The sequence below is a fragment of the Budorcas taxicolor genome, chromosome 2, assembly GCF_023091745.1.
Source record: "Budorcas taxicolor isolate Tak-1 chromosome 2, Takin1.1, whole genome shotgun sequence".
Taxonomy (NCBI): Eukaryota; Metazoa; Chordata; class Mammalia; order Artiodactyla; family Bovidae; genus Budorcas; species Budorcas taxicolor.
Window position 1 is genome coordinate 105,921,004 of NC_068911.1, and position 22,279 is coordinate 105,943,282.

The following is a 22,279-nucleotide window of genomic DNA, read 5'->3' on the forward strand; positions in this document are numbered from 1 at the left end:
TGAACACATAACAAATAGTCAATAAATATATTAAATCAAATTGCTGAATTAGTATTGTCCCATTTTTCCTTAGCATAAGTTAATTCTGCAGAAGGCATGTAGTTGGGTTTCTGAGGTAAAATAAATAAAACTTAAGTTTATACCTAAATTTTTGTATTTATGATCATTCCTTAAAACTTTTTAGATCAAAAAGCATGAAATTTTTAGGGTTTCTGCTAATGTTTTTTTCAGAAAGATTATACTAGTTTTCACTCCTACCAACAACATATCTGGTGCTTCCTTGCCAACACTATTACCACTGTTACTTCACAGGTGAAACAAAATTTGCTCTGATGAAATTTCCTCCTCTCATTACAAAAGAAAGTCAGGGTCCTTCTACAACATTAAGTATCTTCCAATCTAAACACAAAAGGTTAGAGAGGAACAGTCAAAACTGCCCGCTTTTCCAGACCTTCTTAGTGTCTTCACCAACATAAACATGTCACAGCATATAAATCAGATTAAGAATCTAAAATTCTTAATAATAACCAAATGAGCAAGAGGCAAATCTTAACTCCCTACTTCAAGCCCAACAGTAAGGGTTCTTTACTTCTCTGAAGAGTGACTATCATTGAGAACAAAACTCCAGTGTAAAAGTGAGAACCAGCTATAGACCAGCAGCTGTTTTCTATCTAATGAGAACAAAGGCCACTACATTATGCAAACAAAATGATGCCTCCCTGACTTAGGAGAGACAGTAACATAGCATCAGTGCGTGTCAGAAAATTTCCTCCTGCAGTGATATTTATGGTAAAGTGGTCCCTCCTTTCCTGGGATAGCTCCAGGCAGTACAGGTGGGTGGGGGGATTCAGAGACACATGACCTCCACAGAGCCCTGTGCAATAAAAAGATGCTAGAATAACAAAACTTAGAGCAAAGATAAGATCATTCTGATTTTTGGAAAAGTTTTTTTTATTCAGTGTTTAAGTAAGATTAAAAACTACAAGATTTTGCTTGCAGCTGATGAGCAAGAAAAGTTAAACCCAAATTATCATCTGGCTGGCTAGTTAAAAAGCTCTGACTCAAAGTCAGATTACTCAGTGACATAACAGTTATCTTATGTTGGCTTAGGGATTCGGAGCAAAACAGCCCTAAACAAATGTATCATCTGAGAGCATAGGGCTAAAATGGGCATATGAAATACTGAATAAGAAAGCTGATAAAGGGAGGCTGTCACAGACTTCTTAAATTTTTTTCAGGCTTCTAGCAGTTGGTTACCATATACAAGGACCTAGCAGCCAGTTATCTGATCTCTTGTCTGAGTTAAACAACTTTAACCCACTAAGCAGGAATAGAGAGACACTTTGTAGATGAGTTGGAACACATAAAGCAGTCCCACTTCTCCAGCAGAATTTTAGTTGAATTAAATCATAAGAGAAACAATGATTTTTGCATATTGTACTTGTCACACTACATCTGTTGAGTAGAATTCCCATTCCAGGTGTTGTTTTCATCTTCACCGTCGTCTTGAGTCCTCAATCTATATATCTTGCCTTCCTTTTTAAAGTCTTCCCCCCGTTTCTCCAGCACTCTTTTTCTGACTGGTTCCCTGATAAAAGAGGGAGAAAAAGGAAAATGATATAAAATGAAAACAGCAGTAACACAAAGTCTTTTCCTTTAAACTGCCTTTAGTACAAAGACAACTATAGTTTAAGGAAAGTACACGGGAGATCATTGTATCTACAAACGCTGACTTACATTTGGTGCTTTTTAACTCCATCTGTTCTCTAAGCCAAACCAGTCAAATGTTGCCCATGTCCATGTATTTTTTGATGACTTACTAAGTTTTAGAACAGTGGGACTATCTGCCAACTAAACTGCTCCTTTTTTATGCAAGTTGATATATCTACTAAAATATTTATAATTTATACAGCACCCTAGTGGTTATCACAAACTCTACTCATAGCTTAATATATGGAAATGGTCAGTTAGCAATTCTTAACTCTTTTAAAATCTTTAAGAGTGATTTATTTCTACATGGACAATTAAGAACAACAAACCTTCTTCATCTAAAAATGGGAAGGAAACAGGTGAAATTTAAACCAATACATCCTCCAATACTAGAGAGGAAAAGAAAAAGCAATAATAACACAAAGTTTCACCCACTCAAATATTTGTCCCATTCTTTGCCCCAATGCAAGACCTTTCCCCTTCTTTGAAGTAAGTTTTGAAGACCCATTCAGCAAGCTCTTTCAGGATGAAATGCTTCCACTCATTGCTCAGTAGGAGTTCTAAAATTCAGACCTAACAAGACCTAGTTTGAACGCTGCTCTGTAAGAAGAGAAGAATTTTTCTGTGTCCTCCTCACTTGAGTAATGTACTAAGGATATAACTGGTCTTCTTGCATAATAGTTAAGAAGGACATCAAGATAAAGACTGTATCAGCCCATAACAATATTCACGCAAATCTTCATTCAGGCAGTCAACAGGACACGAAATCAGGGATCTCCTTACAGCAGACAGGGGCTTCCCAGGTGGTGCTAGGGGTAAAGAACCCACCTGCCAATGCAAGAGACATAAGAGACGTGAGTTCAATCCCTGGGTTGGGAAGATCCCCTGGAGGAGGAAATGGCAACCCACTCCAATATTCCTGCCTGGAGAATCCCATGGAGAGAGGAGCCTGGTGGGCTATGGTCCATGGGGTTGCAAAGAGACAAGACTGAAGCAACTTAGCACTCACAACAGACAGAGGCAAGGGCTTTCATTAATTATCAAAGATTGGTGTGAGGATTTGCTATTAATGTCCCAATAAAGTATTGAACAGCAGTAGGTATATAGTGTAATAAATTATGCTATTAATTATTAGAAGAGGATATAATCTTAAATTTTAAGAAAATACTTCCTGTTAACCTCTTTCAAATATTTAGAATTTTAACAGAGGTGTGAGCTAAGATCATTAGTGCTGTCTACTAGTATTACCATTCTAACCATGGCCATGTGCCATAAAAGTAAGGCCTCTTGGTTAAGGAACCAGTCCAAAGTAACTCTCTGAAAGAGACACCATTTTCAAGTGAATATACAGTTTCCTCACTTTGGTCTTCTCTAAATGACCCAGAGAGGCAGTTAAATTATCTAGAGCACAATGATCCCTCTAAAGTAATTATGTGTGATGACTGTAAGAAATTAATGGAATGAAGTATCTTGTCAGACAAGATACGGCTAACAAGAAAGATACTGCTATTTAGACCTGAAGAAAGTCTATCTTTTGTTATGGAATAAGAGAATCCAATAAATGAAATAATAAAATCAGTAGCAGTGAAGCTGCTTAGCATGGAATAGATTTTATAGAAAGATGGCTGAAAACTTAGGTAAGGAGTTTCCTAGGTGATACAATAAAGCTTCAGAACATGCTGGGTTTTCCCCTTTACATAGAAAAAAGGCATAGTATCTATAAATTTTTTTTTTCGTTTTGAATAAGGCATAGGGCATTACTAATGTATCTTGCAAATGGGGAAAACATAAATACCTTTTTTCTGAGCTGCTAGACGATGCAAGGTTTGAGGTTTCCAATGATGCTGCTCTCACCGAGGTCTGTGCAGGAGGAGGATTACTAAATAAGAAGTTGCTTATCAGTCTCCAGATGGCAAGGAATGGGTAGAGCACTGTCCCCAACAATGTCCAAAAGTCTCCACTGGAAGAATGTACCATGGATGCAGTTGGTCTTCCTGCCTAAAAATGAAGAAAGAAACCAAAATAAAGACTACATCAACCCAACCACATCACACTCAAGGTTCTAGATAAAATTTTTATCTGGGAAAGTCCTATGGATTTTAGTTTACTGCAATAAAGTAAAATTGCCATCTTTTGCCATTTTTTAAGTGTATATAAACTTCAAGGAACTCCTGGAATTCTTTTCCTTTTAAGGAGTAATCACAACATAGAAACCAGAAAGTAGTTCTCAATGAAATGAACCAATTACTTTGAAGACAACTAAACTTTTGTAATGAAGTTAACAACTCTGATTTTAAAAGTCTTAATGATTTTAAAAAAGAGAAAGATTTCAAATATCAATGACTCCAAAAAATCCTGAGTACTAGAGGACTGTTTTAGGTTTGAGGTCCTGCTTTCGGCCGGGGTGAACTATAGTCATCCACCCTTATCTCAGGGGATACTTGCCAAGACCCCCAGTGGATGCCTGAAACCACGGATCATACCAAACCCCACATATACTACTTTTTTCCCTTCACATACATACCTGTGATAAAATTTAATTTATAAATTAGGCACAACAAGGGACTATCAAAATTGCCAGCATCACCAGTATTGAGCTTTGGGGCTACTATTATATAAAATCAGGGTTACCCAAACACAAGCACTGCAGTATTTCAACAGTCTTATCGGACAACCAAGAGGGCTGCAAGGTGACTAACAAGCACGTAGCATAGAGTATGGATATGCTGGACAAAGGAATGATTCGTGTCCCAAATGGGATGACACGTGATTTCCTCACACTATCACAACAGCCCGAAATTTAAAACTTACGAATTATTTTTAGAATTTTCCATGTAATACTTTCAAAGTGCAGTTGCCCCTAAATAACTGAAAGCAGGGAAAGAGAAGCCACAGATTTGGGGGCAATGCTGCTGCTGCTGCTGCTAAGTCGCTTCAGTCGTGTCCGACTCTCTGCGACCCCATAGACGGCAGCCCACCAGGGCACCCTGTCCCTGGGATTCTCCAGGCAAGAACACTGGAGTGGGTTGCCATTTCCTTCTCCAATGCATGAAAGTGAAAAGTGAAAGTGAAGTCGCTCAGTTGTGTCTGACTCTTCGCAACCCCATGGACTGTAGCCTACCAGGCTCCTCTGTCCATGAGATTTTCCAGGCAAGAGTACTGGAGTAGGGTGCCACTGCCTTCTCCCTTGGGGGCACTACCATACTAACCAGGCTATGGAAGACCCAGGCTCTCATCCCAGCTCTGGCACTTTAAGGTGGCACATTTAAATTTTCTGGGCCTCTTTTTTTTAATATCAGAGATTAAAATGTTGTTAGGATTAGTATGTTTAAAACTTAATGTGATTTTTATGTTAAAACTTTTTTAAAAAATGGATAAACCGTAATCATACATAAATACATGACACCAAGTCAGGAGATTAGACAGATATTCTACATTGTTTTTCCTGTTCGACTGGTCATTTTCTGTACATGAGAAAAGATGAGGGAAGAAGGTGAAAATGTGTTTAGTATGTTTAGTCTTTTATTAGCGTTACAAATATAAAGGCCAGGATAATGGAACAATAAATTAATCTAACATTTTTGGATAATTTGGATTCTAATTATCCACAGTACATTTTTTCACTTTCGCTTCATCTAATTATAAGAAAAAATCAAGAGCAGAACAGACAGACCTGTAAGAATAGAAAAAATATACATGCATATACATACTGGCAACAGTACCACTGAAGCACTTGGGGCAAGTTCCAAATCCAGTAATTTCTTTTTATAATCTTCTTTGGTAAATTCCCTCCTGGGAAACATTGTTGCTAATGAAAAGTTACCGTAAGTGTTGCCAACAGTCTGTAATATAAAAATAAGTTTTAAAACCTTACAGTGGAGCCTTTTTAAAGTAAGATATTACAAACTCATACGCATTCAAAATGACTGATTTAAAAGTTCACTTAAATATAAAATCAAAACATTCATAAAAACTCTGCTTTAAAAAACAGCTGAAGACTATCACATACAAACAGTACTTAAAAGCTTTCATAACTCAAAAATGACCACAAAATATCAAGGAATATGTTTTGTAATAGCAAGACTAAATAAGATGAATAAAAATGAACAATTACATATCTTAACTATGACTACAGTTTGCAATTAAGAATTTTCACTGTCGTTTGTCAAACTTATGTTAGTATCTCACAAATACCCATTTAGGTTATAGGTATTTCTTATTAAAAACATGAAAAAATTCTAAAATGAAAAACTAAAATTTAAAATTCTGGAACAGATCAGAATTTCCCTCGTATTATATATATATATGGCATAAGTTTTTGCCTCCTCGACTCAAAGAGTAAATGGTCCATAATCAAGCCATACTATACACATAATCCAGTCCTAGGAATTTACAGTGGGCAAGCAACACAATCACCTTCACACTGTTAAGTCACCTATACTTGTAAAATCTTTCAAAGGGAGAATGTAACTTTTGTTTTTTGTAATATTTTACTCTAGGTCATTATGTGTGTGTGTGCATATATATATATACACACACACACACATACACTCCTCACTGTTCTCACTCAACATCAGGTCACTAAATTAGATCACTGTACTGACGTGAAGTTCTAACAGGACTGATGCAATCAGAGATCTCTCTTTAATCATGTGATCGCCTCACTTACCTGTGGCAGAAGCGAAAGAATCAGGCCAGGGCAGGCCATTTGAGGAGGCCCTAAGTGGGGGCCCAAGGCAAAAGAGGAATGGAAAAGGCTATGTGGAGTGGATCCTACTATAAAGCTTGGGGGAAACAGTTAATAAAATAAGTTTATTGTCCAGCCAAGCTCACCAGTGGAAGCAGCTTTTTAGGTATCCTTTTATTGGCACCTATTAAGTGACATAGCCGACTAAACGCAAAAGAGATCTAGTAGAAAAGTCTGAAACCTAATTTCAGTCTTGAAGTGATACATGAAATACTGGTACATGCCTCATTTTGAATACATAATCTATCAGAATAAAAAGTAATTGGAAAGTACTCATATCTTATTTTCTAAGATGTTTATTTCACACCCATTCAGATTTTGAACAAGGCTAAGTTCTGGAAGTAAATTCCTGAGGAAGATACTTGTTGCCAGATATAGACTGATTATTGATCTTTAGTTTGACCAATCAGCAGATGGTGGGAAAACTGCTAGCCCCACAGCATTCTAAGAAACTTGCAGAAAATTTGCAGAGGACCAAGAAAAACTGCATCTTTTATTGAGGACAGCTTCTTTAGATTAGACTACTGGAAAATCACTTGCTTTTCATTCCTCCAGCTCAATGCGCTGAGCAGTTAAAAAAGTTTCCAGAGTCTCTTATATGGTGTCAGGAAATCCCTCTTTTCATAGAACAAGCAGATATGTTGTTCCCATATGGCACTCATACATGACGGAAGCTCCACAACATCCCAGAGGCATCTTGTGCCTCCCTCCTGGGGATAAGTCACCACTTACTCATACTCTTCCAATTCTGCCTGGAAATTTTTCCCTCTTACATTTAATAACCCATTCATCGACCTTTATTACAACTCATGACATAAAGTTACCTGTGCAGCAAACTGTCTAGCTGCTTCTAGAGGAGCATCAGAAGGGAACTGATTTGTAAAGGAAGAACCATCTGGAAGACGGAACTGAATTCTCGCAACAGTGCTGTAAGAAAATGAAAATTAGGTCAGCATCTTTACCTCTACAAATTCTCACTGTAAATCTAGGAGAAGATGGAAGTGAAACTGTGTAGTGAAAACAGGAAATTATGGACAGTGAGGGAGGGGGAGTTGGAGGAAGGTGGTCAAAAGGTACACACTTCCAGTTTAAGGCAAATAAGTACTGGGGATGTAATGTACAATAGGGTGACTACAGCTAATACTGCTGTGTGGTGTAGGGAAAGCTGCTGAGAGTAAATCCTAAGAGCTCTCACCACAAGGAAAGGCTTTTTCTTCTTTATATTTTATCTCCCTGTGGCCCTTGTACAACAGGGGTCTGAAATGCACGGGTCCATGTACAGGTGAAATGTTTTTCAGTAAATATATACTATAGTGCTGCACTATCCATGGCTGATTCAATCTACAGATGCAGATCCACAGATATGGAGGCCAACTGTGAAGTTATACGTGGATTTCTGACTAGACAAGGGTGGCGCAACCTTGGATGCAATCCCAACTCTTGCATCATTCAAGGGCCAAGTGTATATGAGAAGATGGATGTTAGCTGAACATGTTGTGTCAATCACTTCAAAACATATGTAAATCAAACCATCATGCTGTACTCCTTGTTCAGTAATTATGTCAAATATTTCTCCAATTAGAAAAAAAATTTTTTCACAGTGAAATCGCATTATTTTTACCAACAGCTATTTTGAAATATAATTCACATAAAATTCATTCTTTTAAAATATACAATTCAGTGGTTCTTAATATAGTCAGAGCTGTGCAACCATCATTAATTCCAGAATATCCTTATCCCTCTAGAAAGAACGAAAGCCCATCGGCAGTTGGTCCCATGCCTCCGTCTCCCTGCCCCTGGCACCCCCCTCGTCTGCTCTGTCTTTGTGGATCTATCTGTTTCTGGTGTTTCATACAATGGAATCGTAAGATGGGTGGCTTCTGGCTTTTGCCATACAGCATTTTGTTTTCAGGTTCGTACATGTTGCACCATGTGTCAGTACTTCATTCTTTTTTTTGGTGAATAATACTCCACTGTATGGGATCCAGCATGTTTACCCATTCTTTAGTTGACGGACATTTTGGTTATTAGCACGTTTTGGCTATAATGAAGAATGCTGCTATGAATACTCACGCACAGGTATTTGTGTGGAGACTGTTTTCAGCTCTCTCAGAAGTATACTGAAGAGCAGAATTGCTTAGCATTTTGAGAAACTGCCAAAGTGGTTGTACCACTTATAATCCCATTAGTAATGCAGGAAGCTTCCAAAATCTCCACATTCTTGCTGAGACTTGGTGGTCACTTTAAATTGAGGCATCCTAGAAGGTGTGGTTTTGATTTGATTTTCCTAATGACTAATAATGTGGATGGAGCATCTTTTCATGTGCTTATTGACTATTTGTGTATCTTCCCTGGAAAAACATCTATTTAAATCCTTTTTCTATATTCAAATTGGGTTGTTTGCTTTTTGTTGTTGACTTCAAGTCTTCTTTTTATATTCCAGTTACCCGTCCCTTATCAAATATATGGCTTAAATATTTTCTCCGATTCTTTTTTTAACTGCACCACGTGGCACGCGGGATCTCAATTCCCTGACCAGGGATCAAACCCATGCCCCTCCAGTGGAAGCATGGAGTTGTAACCACTGGAGCACTAGGGAAGCCCCTCCAATTTTGTGGGTTTCCTTTCCCTTTCTTGATATCTTCTGAGGCGCAAAAGTCTTTCATTTCAGTGAAGTCCAACTTATCTGTTGGTTTGTCACTTGTGCTTTTGCTGTCATGTCTAAGAGGACTGCCTAGTCCAAGATCACAAGACGTCCTTATTTCCCGCCCTCAACAAGAGTTTATACTTTTTAACTTTCACACCTAGGTAGATGATCCATATGGTGTGTGAGATAATGGTTCAAGTTTTATTTTACACGTGGATATCCTCTTGCCCAAGAAGCATTTGTTGAAGAGACCATTCTCTCCCCCATTGAATGGTCTTGGTATCCTTTTCAAAAATCAACTGATCATAAAGATACAGGTTTACTTCTAGAGACTCAAATTCCTCTTATAGGCATACCTCAGAGATATTGATTCCACACCACTACAATTAAGTTATCATAATAAAGGAAGTCACAGGGAATTTCTGGTTTCCCAGTACACGTAAAAGCTATATTTATACTATATTGTAGTCTAATAAGTGTGCAATCGCATGTCTAGAAAAACCATGTACATATCTTAATAAAAATACTTTATTGCAAAAAATGTGATCAACTGACAACACCGGTTTGCCACACAACTTTCAATTTGTGAAAAACTACAATAAAGCATTAGCACAACAAACCAAGTATGCCTGTACATCAATCTGTATGTCCATTCTTATGCCAACACCACAACATCTTCGTTGATGTACCTTTGTAGTTAAGATTTAAAATCAGGAAGTCTGAGAACTTTGTTCTTTTTCCAGACTGCTCTGGGTAACTTGCATTTCCATATAAACTTTAGAATCCGATCCCTGCAAAAATTTTGGCAAAAAAACCAACTGGGATTTTGATAGGGACTGTGTTGAATCTGTAAATCAGCTTGAGGGCAACTGCCACCTTAACAATAAGAAGTCTTCTGATCTATGAAAACAAAGTATCTTTCTATGTATTTAGTTAGGTCTTCTTTAACTATTTCAATTATGTTTTCTAGTTCTCAGTGTATAAGTTTTACACTTCTGTTAAATATATTCTTAGGTATTTGATTTGTTTTGGGAAATAGTTCTTAAAAAGTCATTTTTCTGCTCTTCTCTGGTGGCCTAGTGGTTAAGAATATGCCTGCCAATGCAGGGGACATGGGTTTGCTTCCTGGTCTAGGAAGACCCACATGCCTTGGGGCGCCTAAGCCCATGTGCTACAACTACTGAAGCCTGTGCTCTGGAGCCCCTGCTCTGCCACGAGAAGCTGCTGCAACGAGAAGCCTGCTCACCACAACCAAAGAGTAGCCTCTGCTCACTACAACTAGAGAAAGCCCATGCGCAGCAATTACGATCCATCACAGCCAAAAATAAATGAATCAACAAACGTTTTTAAAGTAATTATTCTGATTGCAAAAGTAATGCTTCTTAATTTTCTGATATAGAAAATATAAAAAAGTACAGAGAAGAAAATAAGTATTAATAGTAATCCTACTAGCAGTATGTACTAGAAATCTGAATTTCTGTCTTTGCAACACACTTCTGTTTGGGGAACTGCCTTATCCCTCCAATATGTCACTCGTTCTGGTATGATTATCAGTAATATTTCTCGTATCTCCTTCACCATAGGAGTGGGCAAGTCTACTACCCCAATCAGCTAGCCCATACATGTGACAAAGTGATTGGTATTGAAATGGCCATGTTGACCCAAGCGGGACCAATCAGAATTCTCAGTGAATGAGAATTCACTTCTTTCCTCTCTAGGATCAGAAGCTCAAGATCAAGAAGGTGCCAGGCTCTCCTGACAATATCTAAAGAGTTTCTCTGAGAATAAAGCTAAAACAGAAACCAGGAGATTAAAAAGAGACAGAAAAGGTGTAATGATACCCTTTAGGTTCCTGGATCTAGCGATGCCTAACTAAATCTATCACTGTAACTCCCAGGTGCAGAGCCAGGGGATTCCCTCTTCTGCTTAATCCTATTTGATTTGATATTCTGACAACTGAAGAATTCCAGTACACATGTCACTGTTGTTCAATCTCTAAGTCATGTCCGACTCTTTGCAACCCCATCGACTACAGCACACCAGGCTTCCCTGTCCTTCATCGTCTCTCAGAGTTTGCTCAGACTCATGTCCACTGAGTTGGTGACGCTATCCAACCATTTTATATCCTCTGTGAGATCTCATCACTATAACCATTTTGATGAACATGCTTTCTGTCTCTTGAAAGAGATTTTGGCTTTCTTTAAAACATCACGTATTTAGTACTGTAAGGCTGTACATTCACATTCAATGACAAATACCATTGGCAGCTGCCAACTGATCAGTATATTCTTCTGGAACTATTTATTAAGCCACAGAATAAATCAGTGTTAAAGAGAAGCCCACAACTGCTTTTCTCCTTAGCCGCCACATACATACATATACTTTAGCAAGAAATAAAGTACCTTCTTTCTTTTGTGGAAGTCTCTCTCTTGACTTCCATCTCTGCCTGTTTGGCCAGCAGGGCAGCAGCTTTAGCAGCTTCTACTTCTTCCTTTGTCTTTGCAAACCGAGCAGCTCTCTCTGCACGGTCCTTGAAAACAGTTGTTAGATATTAATTATCTTTCACTGCCAGAAATATCTAGTTACACATTTCCAACATATGGAACACAGATATGCATGAATTCCTTAAAACCATACATGAACTTCATCACTCTGGATCTGGCATTTTTTTGTTTTATCAACTGTCAGGGACCACAGTTATTGTTAAACAAACAAGGACTTGATTTTGGTCACTCTCTCTCAAGCCTGGAACAAGGTCAGTAGATAATCAATATTTACTGAATGAATTCATGAACAAATAATATTAAGAAAGGAGGCTTTCATAAGTTTTACAACTGCTTAATTCTAAAACCAATTGATGCAAAACCATCCTAAGCTTCATGTGCCTAAATCCTTTGAATGTCCTAAAAAAGAATGCTTATGACTAGAGGACACTGTGAGGGAGCAAATTCTTGGCTTCTTTCCTTGAGAATCTTGAAAACTATCTTTAACTACTGATAAAATTCATAACATAACATGGAGAAAAATTACTTCAAAAGATTATCTCAGTTTTAATCTTAAATGTATTTTAATTAAAGAGAGAATTTTAGTAAAAGAAAACTGAGAATTAGTACTCTCTCAGTCACTAAAATCTACTATTTCTATGCACCCTGTCTGATAGTAAACCGAAACCACTGTGCCTGGAAAAACAATTTCACCAATGTTCTAGAGTCAAGCATTAAAAATAAACAACACTCACCAGGGCAATCTGCTGTTTTATGCGCTCTCGAGCTGCCCTATCTTCTGCCTTTTCTCTGTTTCTTTCCTCTAACATTCTTTTTGTTAATTCTTCTTCTTGCTTTCTTTTATAATCCAACATTTCTTTTCCAGTTTTCCTCCTCTCAATTTCCTTCTTAATCTCTCTCTGAATTAAAGAAAAAGTAAGTTTTATGAACCAGAAACAAAAGTTAATAATCCTCTGTCAATACCATTTTGTACACAGGGTAAGTTGGTTGTAGGGTACAGCGAAAGGAACAGAACAACTTCACAAAATCTAAGAGTCTAGTAGAATGTATTAACAGCATGGGTCAATGGTCAAATCCTATCAATTTATAAGTCTTTGCCAGCGGTTTTGTAAAGATTATCATGTGGTCAACGTAATTTGGAAAAAAAAAAAACCAACAGAATTACAGGTTGTCCCTCCAAGGACAACAAAGTAATCATTTATTTGGCCTGAAGACATAACCTTCGTATATTAGAACCCAGAAGAGATGATGAAGTTTAGGTGCACAGTTTAAGAAAAATGAATGGTGAACTAGAATACAATACCACCAGAGGAAATATTCAGCAAAATGTCTATCCATTTCTTTTTCACAAAAAGGAACTAAAACTTTGATCTGCATCAAATCGATTTTAATTCAAGTCCCTTTATTCTCAGTGTAAAAGATTCACTGCAAAGGGAGAAAAGATGATCTAATTTATTCCCAGCAATCTCCAAAAATCACAAAAAAGTGTACACTGTGACTTTACGACAGAAGACTGGTAATGCTCCTTACTGTGCTGCAATGTTGAACTACAGGACCAGGAAGTCATCCCATGTGCCAAGCTAAACAAGAAATCAAACGTTCCCTCATGGAAAGCAAGAGGAAAAAATACTAGGCATATCAATTTACCTGTTCTTCCTCTTTCCTTTTCTCTTCTCTCCTTTCTTCAAGTTTTTTGGTTAGTCTGTATTTTAAAAGTTTAAAAAATACATTAACTGAGAAAGTTTAAAAAAAATGCATTAACGGAGATACATTATATTGAAATAAATTACATTTAGAAGATTTCTTTAGCTAAAAACTGGGGAAATGTGGAGATAAACAAAAAAAACTCCTAAAGGTTAAGCAACAACTTCTCTACCTAGGCCCTGGCCCTGAAAAAAATCCATAATAGTCAGGGGGAGCCATAAGAAGCCTCCCTCCAGCTCTAAGGGCCTTACCTCCTACTTACCACTAGAGTTCCCTTTCCTCACCTGATTTATCAGATACTGATTTTTTTTTGCTACACCATGTGGCTTTTGGGGTCTTAGTTCTCTAATTAGGGACCAAACCTGAGGCCTTGGCAGAAAAAGCACAGAGTCCAATCCACTGGCCCACCAGAGAATTCATCAGATATTGATTTTTAAATGTCTTAAAAAAAAAATATATATATATATATATATAAATCAATCACTTAAAAATGCTTTACCTCTTACATAGAAGAGGAATATAGCACAGAATTGATAAAAGCAAAAAGCTGAAGGCGAACATTTATAAAGACCAGTAACACCAAAATTGATTTTGAACTGCGAGAAATTCATCAATTAAAAACTAATGATTCTGAAAGCAGATAGTGGTAATGGTTCCACAACTTTGTGAATATATAAAAACCCACCCAATCTGCATACATTTTGCATTTTATGGCACGTGAATTTTATCTCAGTTTTTTAAAACTAATGGCACTTTTTCTCAGAGGGGTTTGGGTTGCACAGGCATATGCATTTGTTAAAACTCAGCTGAAAAACTCAGCCAGAAACCTAAGGGATGTTCAAAGATGATGGTTTAGGACCCCAAAGAGATGATGAGGTTTAGGTGCACACGGTGAGAAAAATGAATGGTGCACTAGAATGCAGCAACACCAGAGAAAAAATGCAGCAAATGTCCACAGGTTTCTTCTTCATAAAAAGGATGTCAGAAGGACTTAAGACCCAACATGAAGGGGTTCTGCTATAAACTTGAAGTATTCTGTGCACTAAAAAAAGTTGAGAGAAATTAACTGAAACACTTTACAGGGGAAAAAAAGGACCCATGAAACATCTTACTACTAAGGGAAATTATAAACTTGTATAACCACTTTGGGAAACTGTTCAGCCAGCATCTACAACCCAGGAATTCCCACTCCTGAAAACATACCCGAAAGATACATTCACCAAGACATGTAATAAAAGAATGTTCACAGCAATCGTATTCGTAACCAACTCAAACTGAAAATAATTCAAACATCCATCATCAGTAGAACAGATAAATAAATCATGGTATAATCAATACACAGTCACTACAGCTTCACAGTAATGAGCTTATATGAAGCTTGTTTGAAGTGCTTATATGATTTAATTACATGATCATGGCTCAAATTTTTGAAACGTCAAGCAGCTAATAGTTACTTCCCAGTGAAAACTGTTTCATTATTGAGATCTTTTCAACATTTTATCTAATTTCAACATTAGAATTCCTTTTTAAAAGTTTTTTAAAAATTAGGTGTATGTATCTTCTAAGAGCACTCTGAAGTTTTTTTTTCCAGTTAAGGAATCTCAAACAACTCTAAAACCACTCTGTCCTGACAGGCTAACTATAAAAATAATAATGTTCAATGAAGAAAATTTGGCAACCCAAGGATAAAACAAAGAAACCTCTAATTTCAGTTTCACAAATACTAGTATAAGCATTTTGTGCATGTCTTCAAATATCTTCTGGGGCTCATTATCCTATGTAACACATACACACCAGTATATGTACATATTGTTATTTTTTAATTAAAAATGGCTTATTATATTCTATTTGCAGAACCATACAGGCAGACACTAGTAGACATCCCTTTACGTAAGAATGGAAACTATTTGGGGGAATTCCCTGGGAGTCCACTGGTTAGTACTCTTAGCTCTCATTGCCAAGGGCCTGAGTTCAATCCCTAGTAGGGGAAAACTAAGATCCCACAACTCACTTGGTATATCCAAAAAAAAAAAAAACAAACACCAGAATGGAAACTATTAAATAACAGAAGCTCCCCTTTCCCACAGCAATTAAATAGCACTTGATCCCACCTCACAATAAAGGGCTACCTGCCATGTTTCTTCACATTCCCTCCAATTCTCGAAATCCTTTCCTGAGTTTTCGTTCTAACTTCACTCTAGGATCCCAAGGCGATGCAAGTAAGGGTGCATGTGAGGGATGTGGTGTTAGCAAAGCAGAATGAAACAGAAGAGGAAGAGCCTCTGAAACTCTTGTTCCCTACTGCTCTTCTTCCAGACACACACCATTTTTCTCCACCGTGAGAGGTCTATCCTGCTGTGAACCACCAGATCCTGGCCCTGCCACACTCATATAGAACAATCAGAGTTGCGGGAGGTTTTGCTAAAATGAAGCTCATTTATACTGAACCATGCATGAACTAACCCAAAAACCCAATGACAGCAATCATTATGAATCTTGGTTCCCCATAATATCTGTCAACAAGAAAATATCAAGTCTAAGTAGTTTTTAACTTCCATATAACACTGAGTGATTTTTAAGTCAAGATTTTAAAATATTCCTGCTTATCCATTCACCATTAACTCAAGTACCTTTTAAGAATCAAGATTATGATTTGATAACTACTGTAACATTAGAAAGTACTAAACTAGAAGCTACAAAAAGTCAGAAATTTTATTATCAGACTAACAGCACGTGATACTTAATAGACAGCCACATATGCAGAACCCACTCAGTGCATAGTCATAAAATTGGCTGCCCATCTGGAACTTATCCTGTGACACAGAGAGAGAAAAGCAGAAGTGGCAGATGGAAACACATACACCAAAATACTAGTGAAAGAGAGACTGTTAAAATTATCAGGCCTAAAGCAGACCAATGACTTCAGAGATATACACAAATTCTTACTTCTAGAATACAATTTCTATGGATACAAATAAGTTGGTCAAGAAGTAAAAAATTTCAACCTAGAATTTTAAACTTTTTTGTAATTTTAGCCCTAATTCAAATTAATGAAGTAACTGAAAACCACAGTCTATTAATAACAAAACACTGTGTCTAAAGATAAGAGCAAACCTTTCCACTCTGACGGTGAGGTCTTCAGTAGGTCTCTGATTTGAACATCCACTAGGCTCTTGAGACACAGCGGTCTGGCCTGAACTTTCTCCTCCTTAAATAATAAAAGAAAAACAAAAGAAGAATGCCAATTTTTAAAAAGACATATATCTTTTGGGTTACAACATCTGTTAACAATCTTGTTTCTTAAACATATTTTCCCTAGGGATGGAGTAGGAGATAAGAAATGAACTATTTCTAACTCTGCAAGTTTGAACCTGGAATAACAGTATATTAAGTGGGAAATAAAGCAGTTACTCAGCTGAAAGCCACTAAAATAAAACATGCAGAAATATTAATCTGGCAGGAAGGAATATAACAAAAGCATAATAAGCATGCCCTAGCCAGGGACAGGCTCTGCTCGGAAGCAGCAGGGTCCAGCATCTTTGGTATCTATTAGGGCAGCCACTGGTCAGTTACGTGTGGCTACTGACCACTGGTAATAAACTAGTGCAGGTGAGAGACTTTTTCAACTGTATTTAATTTTAATTAAAAACGCTACATGCGGCTGTGGTTATGGTATTCAAGAGTTTTAGGGAATTTCCTGGTGGTCCAGTGATTAGGACTCTGCAGTTCCACTGCAGGGGGAACAGGTTAGATTCCGGGTCCCACAAGCCTCATGGCAAAAAAAAAAAAAAAAAAGCGTGAAGCTCTAGAGGCCAAGTATGGTATTACTAAAGTTATGATGACCCATGGGATCTGCTTCTGCAGACCACAATGATTCCTAGAGAAGCTTTTCATACCTAGTATTTCATACACTAATATTGTTTTAAGGATTTCTTGAAGGACAGAATTTTGTCCTGGACTGCAGTAGAGGATAGCTATGGTCTGGTACTCCGTTTCAAAACCTCTGCTATTTCCTTCCTTACCACTCACTATCAACTTAATTATTCCTTATATGTTTGATCTTTGAAACAGTTTGGACTGCAGAGCAACAAAAGTCTGGCTTAAATCTTGTTCTGTCACTTCAGTAAGTTATTCAATCTCACTACCTTATCTATAAAAACTGCATAGACTTGTTAGGAGAAATCCATGCTACAGAAGCACAACACTGAAACTTGTACTAGGACCAGCACGAAGTAAGTGATTCAGTTATTACAGCAGTAATGGAAGTATTAGAATTAGAGAGTAGACCAATGGGGTGCGTGTACTCCTACCCTGACATTCAGTGCATCACCTACATAACTTGAAATGAGCCACAAAAGGACTATTCACACTTCAGAAATTAGCAAACACTACAAATGAGGGCTTTTCTCCCCCACTACAAAAAACTTCTGTTAAATATTTACTAGCGTATCATGAATGCAACCTTTGAATAAGAAGTGGTAACCTCTAGCAGCCAGTGTGTGTTCAATAGGAAATTAATGTTTTCTTTAGTAAGTAAAATGAATGTCAAGGTCATTTATATCTTGATATTAGCAAAAAATACTTAAGAAAACTTCTGAAAATAACCTGTGAACAAGCTGAAAAAAAGTGTTGTGTGTAACAATTAGTGAGGTGGATCTACGACTCATAAACAAAGAAAAATGGATGGCAATCAGCTAAAACAACTGATAAAAATCCAAACACAGTAAAATTACTAGAGGAGGTTCTGTCTTTAGGTTTAAAGACAAGTGGATTATCATGCATAACTTATCTCCTGATAAAAATGCACAGCAACATCCATAAAGTAGTCATGACAAAAAAGAATAAAGAATAAACCTGACTTCAACAACTAAAACAAGCCTGTAGTGTTACTTCCAATTTAAAGGAATTTTTACAAATCATCATAGGGATGTAGCAAATCCAGACTGTGGGAAACTATAGGAAAAAACCACTGATGACAGTGGGAATCTATGAAAATCACCGACTAATGATGATATATTGGACTCCAACTCCAACTGAAAAATTTAGTGTAAATATAAATATTGCCTAGATAATTAATGATAAAAAAGAATCAATGTTAAACTTTCCAGGATTCATAAGAGATAATCACATTCTATTTCCATTTTCTAAAATGCTTTTTAAGATACTTTTTTCTTTTTTTTTTTGCCATGCTGCTCAGCTTATAGGATTTCAGTTCCCTGGGCCCTTGGCAGTGAGAACATGGGGGAGGTCCTAACCACTGGACCATGAGGGAAGTCCCAATATCAACATTTTCAAAGATGAAATGATATAATGCCTAAGTGTATCCTAATAATAAGTGGCAAGGAGATATGGAAAGGAAGCACAGATGAAACAATAATGACCATGAGTTAAAAATAGTTGGAAGATAGGCAATGGGTTAATGAGATTTCTTATACTATTTTCTCTACTTCTGTATGTTTAAAATTTTCCATAATGAAGCTAAACAAACAAACAAACAAACAAAACTACAAAGAACTAAGATTAGAGTTGCTACTCACCTCAGATAGAAGAGTATAACTGTCTGAGCCTAACCAAGTTATTTACCTATTAAACCAAAGACAAGAATGCTCTTTGTGGGAATATAACAGAATCCAGAGTGTTATGTGTAACTCTTTAAGTAGTACTAAAGTTAATGGGAAATTATAGAGCATCGAATATGGGGAAGAATTTTGCTAAAACCTAAGGGGTTCAACAACAGAACAAGATTCCTAGCAAGGTAATGAACTCCTCTCATTAAATATATTCAAATACAAGCCTGATGATTATCTACCCAGGAGCTGGAGCAGGTCATCTTTTAAGATACTCATCTAGTTTCCTGGACTTCCCTGGTGGTCCAGTGGTTAAGAACACACATGCCAATGCAGGAGACACAGGTTCGATCCCGGCCGGGAAGATTCCACATGGCTTGGAGCAACCAGGAACCGTGCACCTGCACTCTAGAGCCCACGAGCTGCAAGTGCTGAAGTCCACACGCCCTAGAGCCCGTGCTCTGCAGTAAGAGAAGCCACTGCAATAGGAAGCCTGTGCGCTACAGCTGAAAAGTGGCCCCGGCTCACCACAACTAGAGAAAGCCTCTGAGCAGCAGTGAAGACCCAAGGCAGCCAGAGTAAACAGAATAAAAAGATAATATTCTGTATCTAACCCAACATTGCCTGATACAAAGCTGTATTATACAAAACAACTCTGATTGTACATGATCCTTAAAATACTGTATAGAATTTCTCTCTGCCTTTTCTATCAACCCCTCTGCAGTCACAACTCTATTTTACAATTAACTTTTAATTCTAATTTAAAAGTGCAAATACAATTCTCTTAAATGTGTACAGTACTCTACAGGCTAACAAAAATAATTCCAAATACATCAGTTCATTTGGACCTTTCAAAATCCTCTGAGAAGAGATTTACAAAACTGATGAGTGTCATAATGATAGTCCCTGAACCACAGCACAGTAGCAGAAATTACTACTATCAGCTTTCTGGACTGTTACCTATTTGGGTTTGAAGGACACAATCACTGACTTTATCTCCTTCTTCCACTACATGACAAACATATGTATCTAAAACTGTCTGTAACTTTTAAATTAAGTGAATGTGAAGGGGGAAAATACAGTATTTTTATTTTTAAAAACATTAATCCAGTCTTCAAAGTGAAGCAGAGTGTTTAGTGTACCCACCTGTTGCGGAATCTGACTTTGTATCAGCAGTGGATGGCGTCTCACAGAGCTCTACATTTCTGGACTGACAGTTGTCAGAAGTGTTGTTATGTTCAAATGAGGCAGATGGAGTAGAGACTGAACCTTCTGATTGGCTGCCATTTGTCAATGATGCTTCACCTTTTAATGAATGCATCTAGGGAGAAAAAAACACTGATTTTAATTACAGATAAGAATCTAAATTTAAATTTACCATGGTATATGAAACCAAAAATGAGGAAGTCAATCTAAACTCCACAGAAGTGAGAAGTACTGAAACTTCCAAGTAAATCAATCTAAAATGTATAGTCCTAGACATGACATAATCACATCATGGAATTCAACAGCAAGGTGACAAGAGCATTAAACGATTTTTAAAGCACACTGTTGATTTTTCTTAAAATGAGAATTCAAGGAAAAAGGTTACAAGCTGTATTAGCCATATGCCCAAAGTGGATGCTAGTGAGAAATTGAGTAAGATCCGTAAAACAGTCAAGTAATATACTGTTAAGGACCTTAATGTGAGAGCAATACTCTCTTGCAACAAAGTAATAGTGACTACATTGTGTGGCTGGGTGACAGAGGAAAAGGGAAGGGAGAATAAGAAGCCACTCATGTATAGGCACCTCTAACTTCATAAACTGGTTTTGAAAATGAGTCCAGAACAGTATTTACTACCTTTTAAGTTTAATAGCATGGCTAGTTCCTGAATATTTAAGAGTGACTCCAAAAATATTCCAATGTCAAGTTCTTGACAAATCATTTTCCAATGTTTATACAAAGAACCAATTCTGTTCCTTCTCACCTGCCGGACTTTGTGGATTCTGGTAACAAGTTCATCTGCAGAAATACTTCCTGCTATTACTTCCAAAGGAATTCCGCTGTCTCCAATAAAAAAACTGGATGGAACACACACTACAGGATCTGCACAGCGTTATCAAGTCTAACAACTCATGACAAACAAGGGAATAATTTTATTAAACACTACTGATTAAAAAAAAGCAAAATAATCTTTGTGAATTTCACAATAAGCTAACCTGTTTACAAAATAATTTCAACTAGTTTATCACTATTCCTGCAGTACATGTGATACATGAATTATGATTTATTTCTATCGCATATGTGTAAGTGGAAAACACTCATTACATTCCCCTCCATCATGACTTTTACATCTATCTTATCTCTTGCCAGCTACTTCTATTAAATAACATTCCAACTGCATCATATTGCTTTCCAGCTATAGTAACCGCAACTTTAAGCTCCCCAAGGGGACTTCCCTGGCAATCCAGTGGTTAAGACTCTGTACTCCCACTCCAGAGGGCATGGATTCCATCTCTGGGATCCCTGATTGCGGGATGGATTCCATCCATGGGATCCCTGGTTGTGGGATCGCACATGATGCACCTCACAGTAAAAAAACAAAAACAAAACACAACAAACTCCCCATGACCCATTTGATACACTGCACTGTCTTAAAGGACAATTAGCAATATCAAGTTTCCATAAACAAGAATTCATCAGTTCCTAAATAAAAACTAATTATTTCTAGTTGTCATGCATCAACCAAAAGAAAGGCAAATCCTCAAGCAATATTCATATATATACAACTGATTCTTCATGGAAAGGATACAGATCTGTGAAAATTGTAGGCAGGCTTCACTGTAAAACAAAATCAAACAAAAAAATCACGAGATGAATATAAGTATTTCCCAAATACTGAGTTGTTTTTATAAAAATGTACTGTACCAATTACAAGAAGTTTTCTGAAACTATAAGTTCCTTTCATAGCTATCAACTGAAAGGGGGAAAATGTATCCCTTATCTCACAGACCATTTTGGGTTTGTTTTATAATTTTCAAATTAGAGAGACACCTGCTCTTGCAAACCACAAACTAGTGGTCAGATGAGGTACCTAAAAATCACCTTAGTATCTGCCATGTTGCTTCCTCAGCAGCATGTGTTTCTAAATACAATATTGTAGCTTGTAATAAGAAGATATTAATACCTATGAATTACTTGTGCAAGTGATAATGCAATACTTTGTAATATGAAAGGACTCAACCTAAATATCCACCAGTTAAAAACTGGTGAATCATGCAATTATAAAGAGGGAAAATAAAAAAAAGTATATCAAACTACTATCATTTTTGTAAAAAAAAAAAAAGGGAGAGGAAAACAATGGTATTCTCTTGATTTGGTTTCCTCCAAAGAGTGGTTAGGTACAGGGATGGGAAAG

At 37.1% G+C, this 22,279-nt stretch overlaps 1 protein-coding gene across 2 annotated transcripts in view; it reads right to left on the bottom strand.

The window, feature by feature from the left end:
* Window positions 1-931: 931 nt before the first annotated feature.
* Window positions 932-22,279, bottom strand: part of UBXN4 (UBX domain protein 4) — a 30,322-nt gene continuing 8,974 nt past the window's right edge. For both annotated transcript variants that reach the window (XM_052660183.1, XM_052660184.1), the window contains exons 3-13: window positions 21,674-21,702; window positions 20,849-20,967; window positions 20,026-20,200; window positions 16,427-16,520; window positions 13,256-13,310; window positions 12,343-12,507; window positions 11,507-11,634; window positions 7,282-7,384; window positions 5,421-5,552; window positions 3,506-3,708; window positions 932-1,588 (exon numbers count right to left, since the gene is read on the bottom strand). In XM_052660183.1, the coding sequence (XP_052516143.1) occupies window positions 1,450-1,588; window positions 3,506-3,708; window positions 5,421-5,552; window positions 7,282-7,384; window positions 11,507-11,634; window positions 12,343-12,507; window positions 13,256-13,310; window positions 16,427-16,520; window positions 20,026-20,200; window positions 20,849-20,967; window positions 21,674-21,702 (1,342 nt within the window). In that variant the 3' untranslated portion in view covers window positions 932-1,449. The remainder of the gene's footprint in view (window positions 1,589-3,505; window positions 3,709-5,420; window positions 5,553-7,281; window positions 7,385-11,506; window positions 11,635-12,342; window positions 12,508-13,255; window positions 13,311-16,426; window positions 16,521-20,025; window positions 20,201-20,848; window positions 20,968-21,673; window positions 21,703-22,279) is intronic.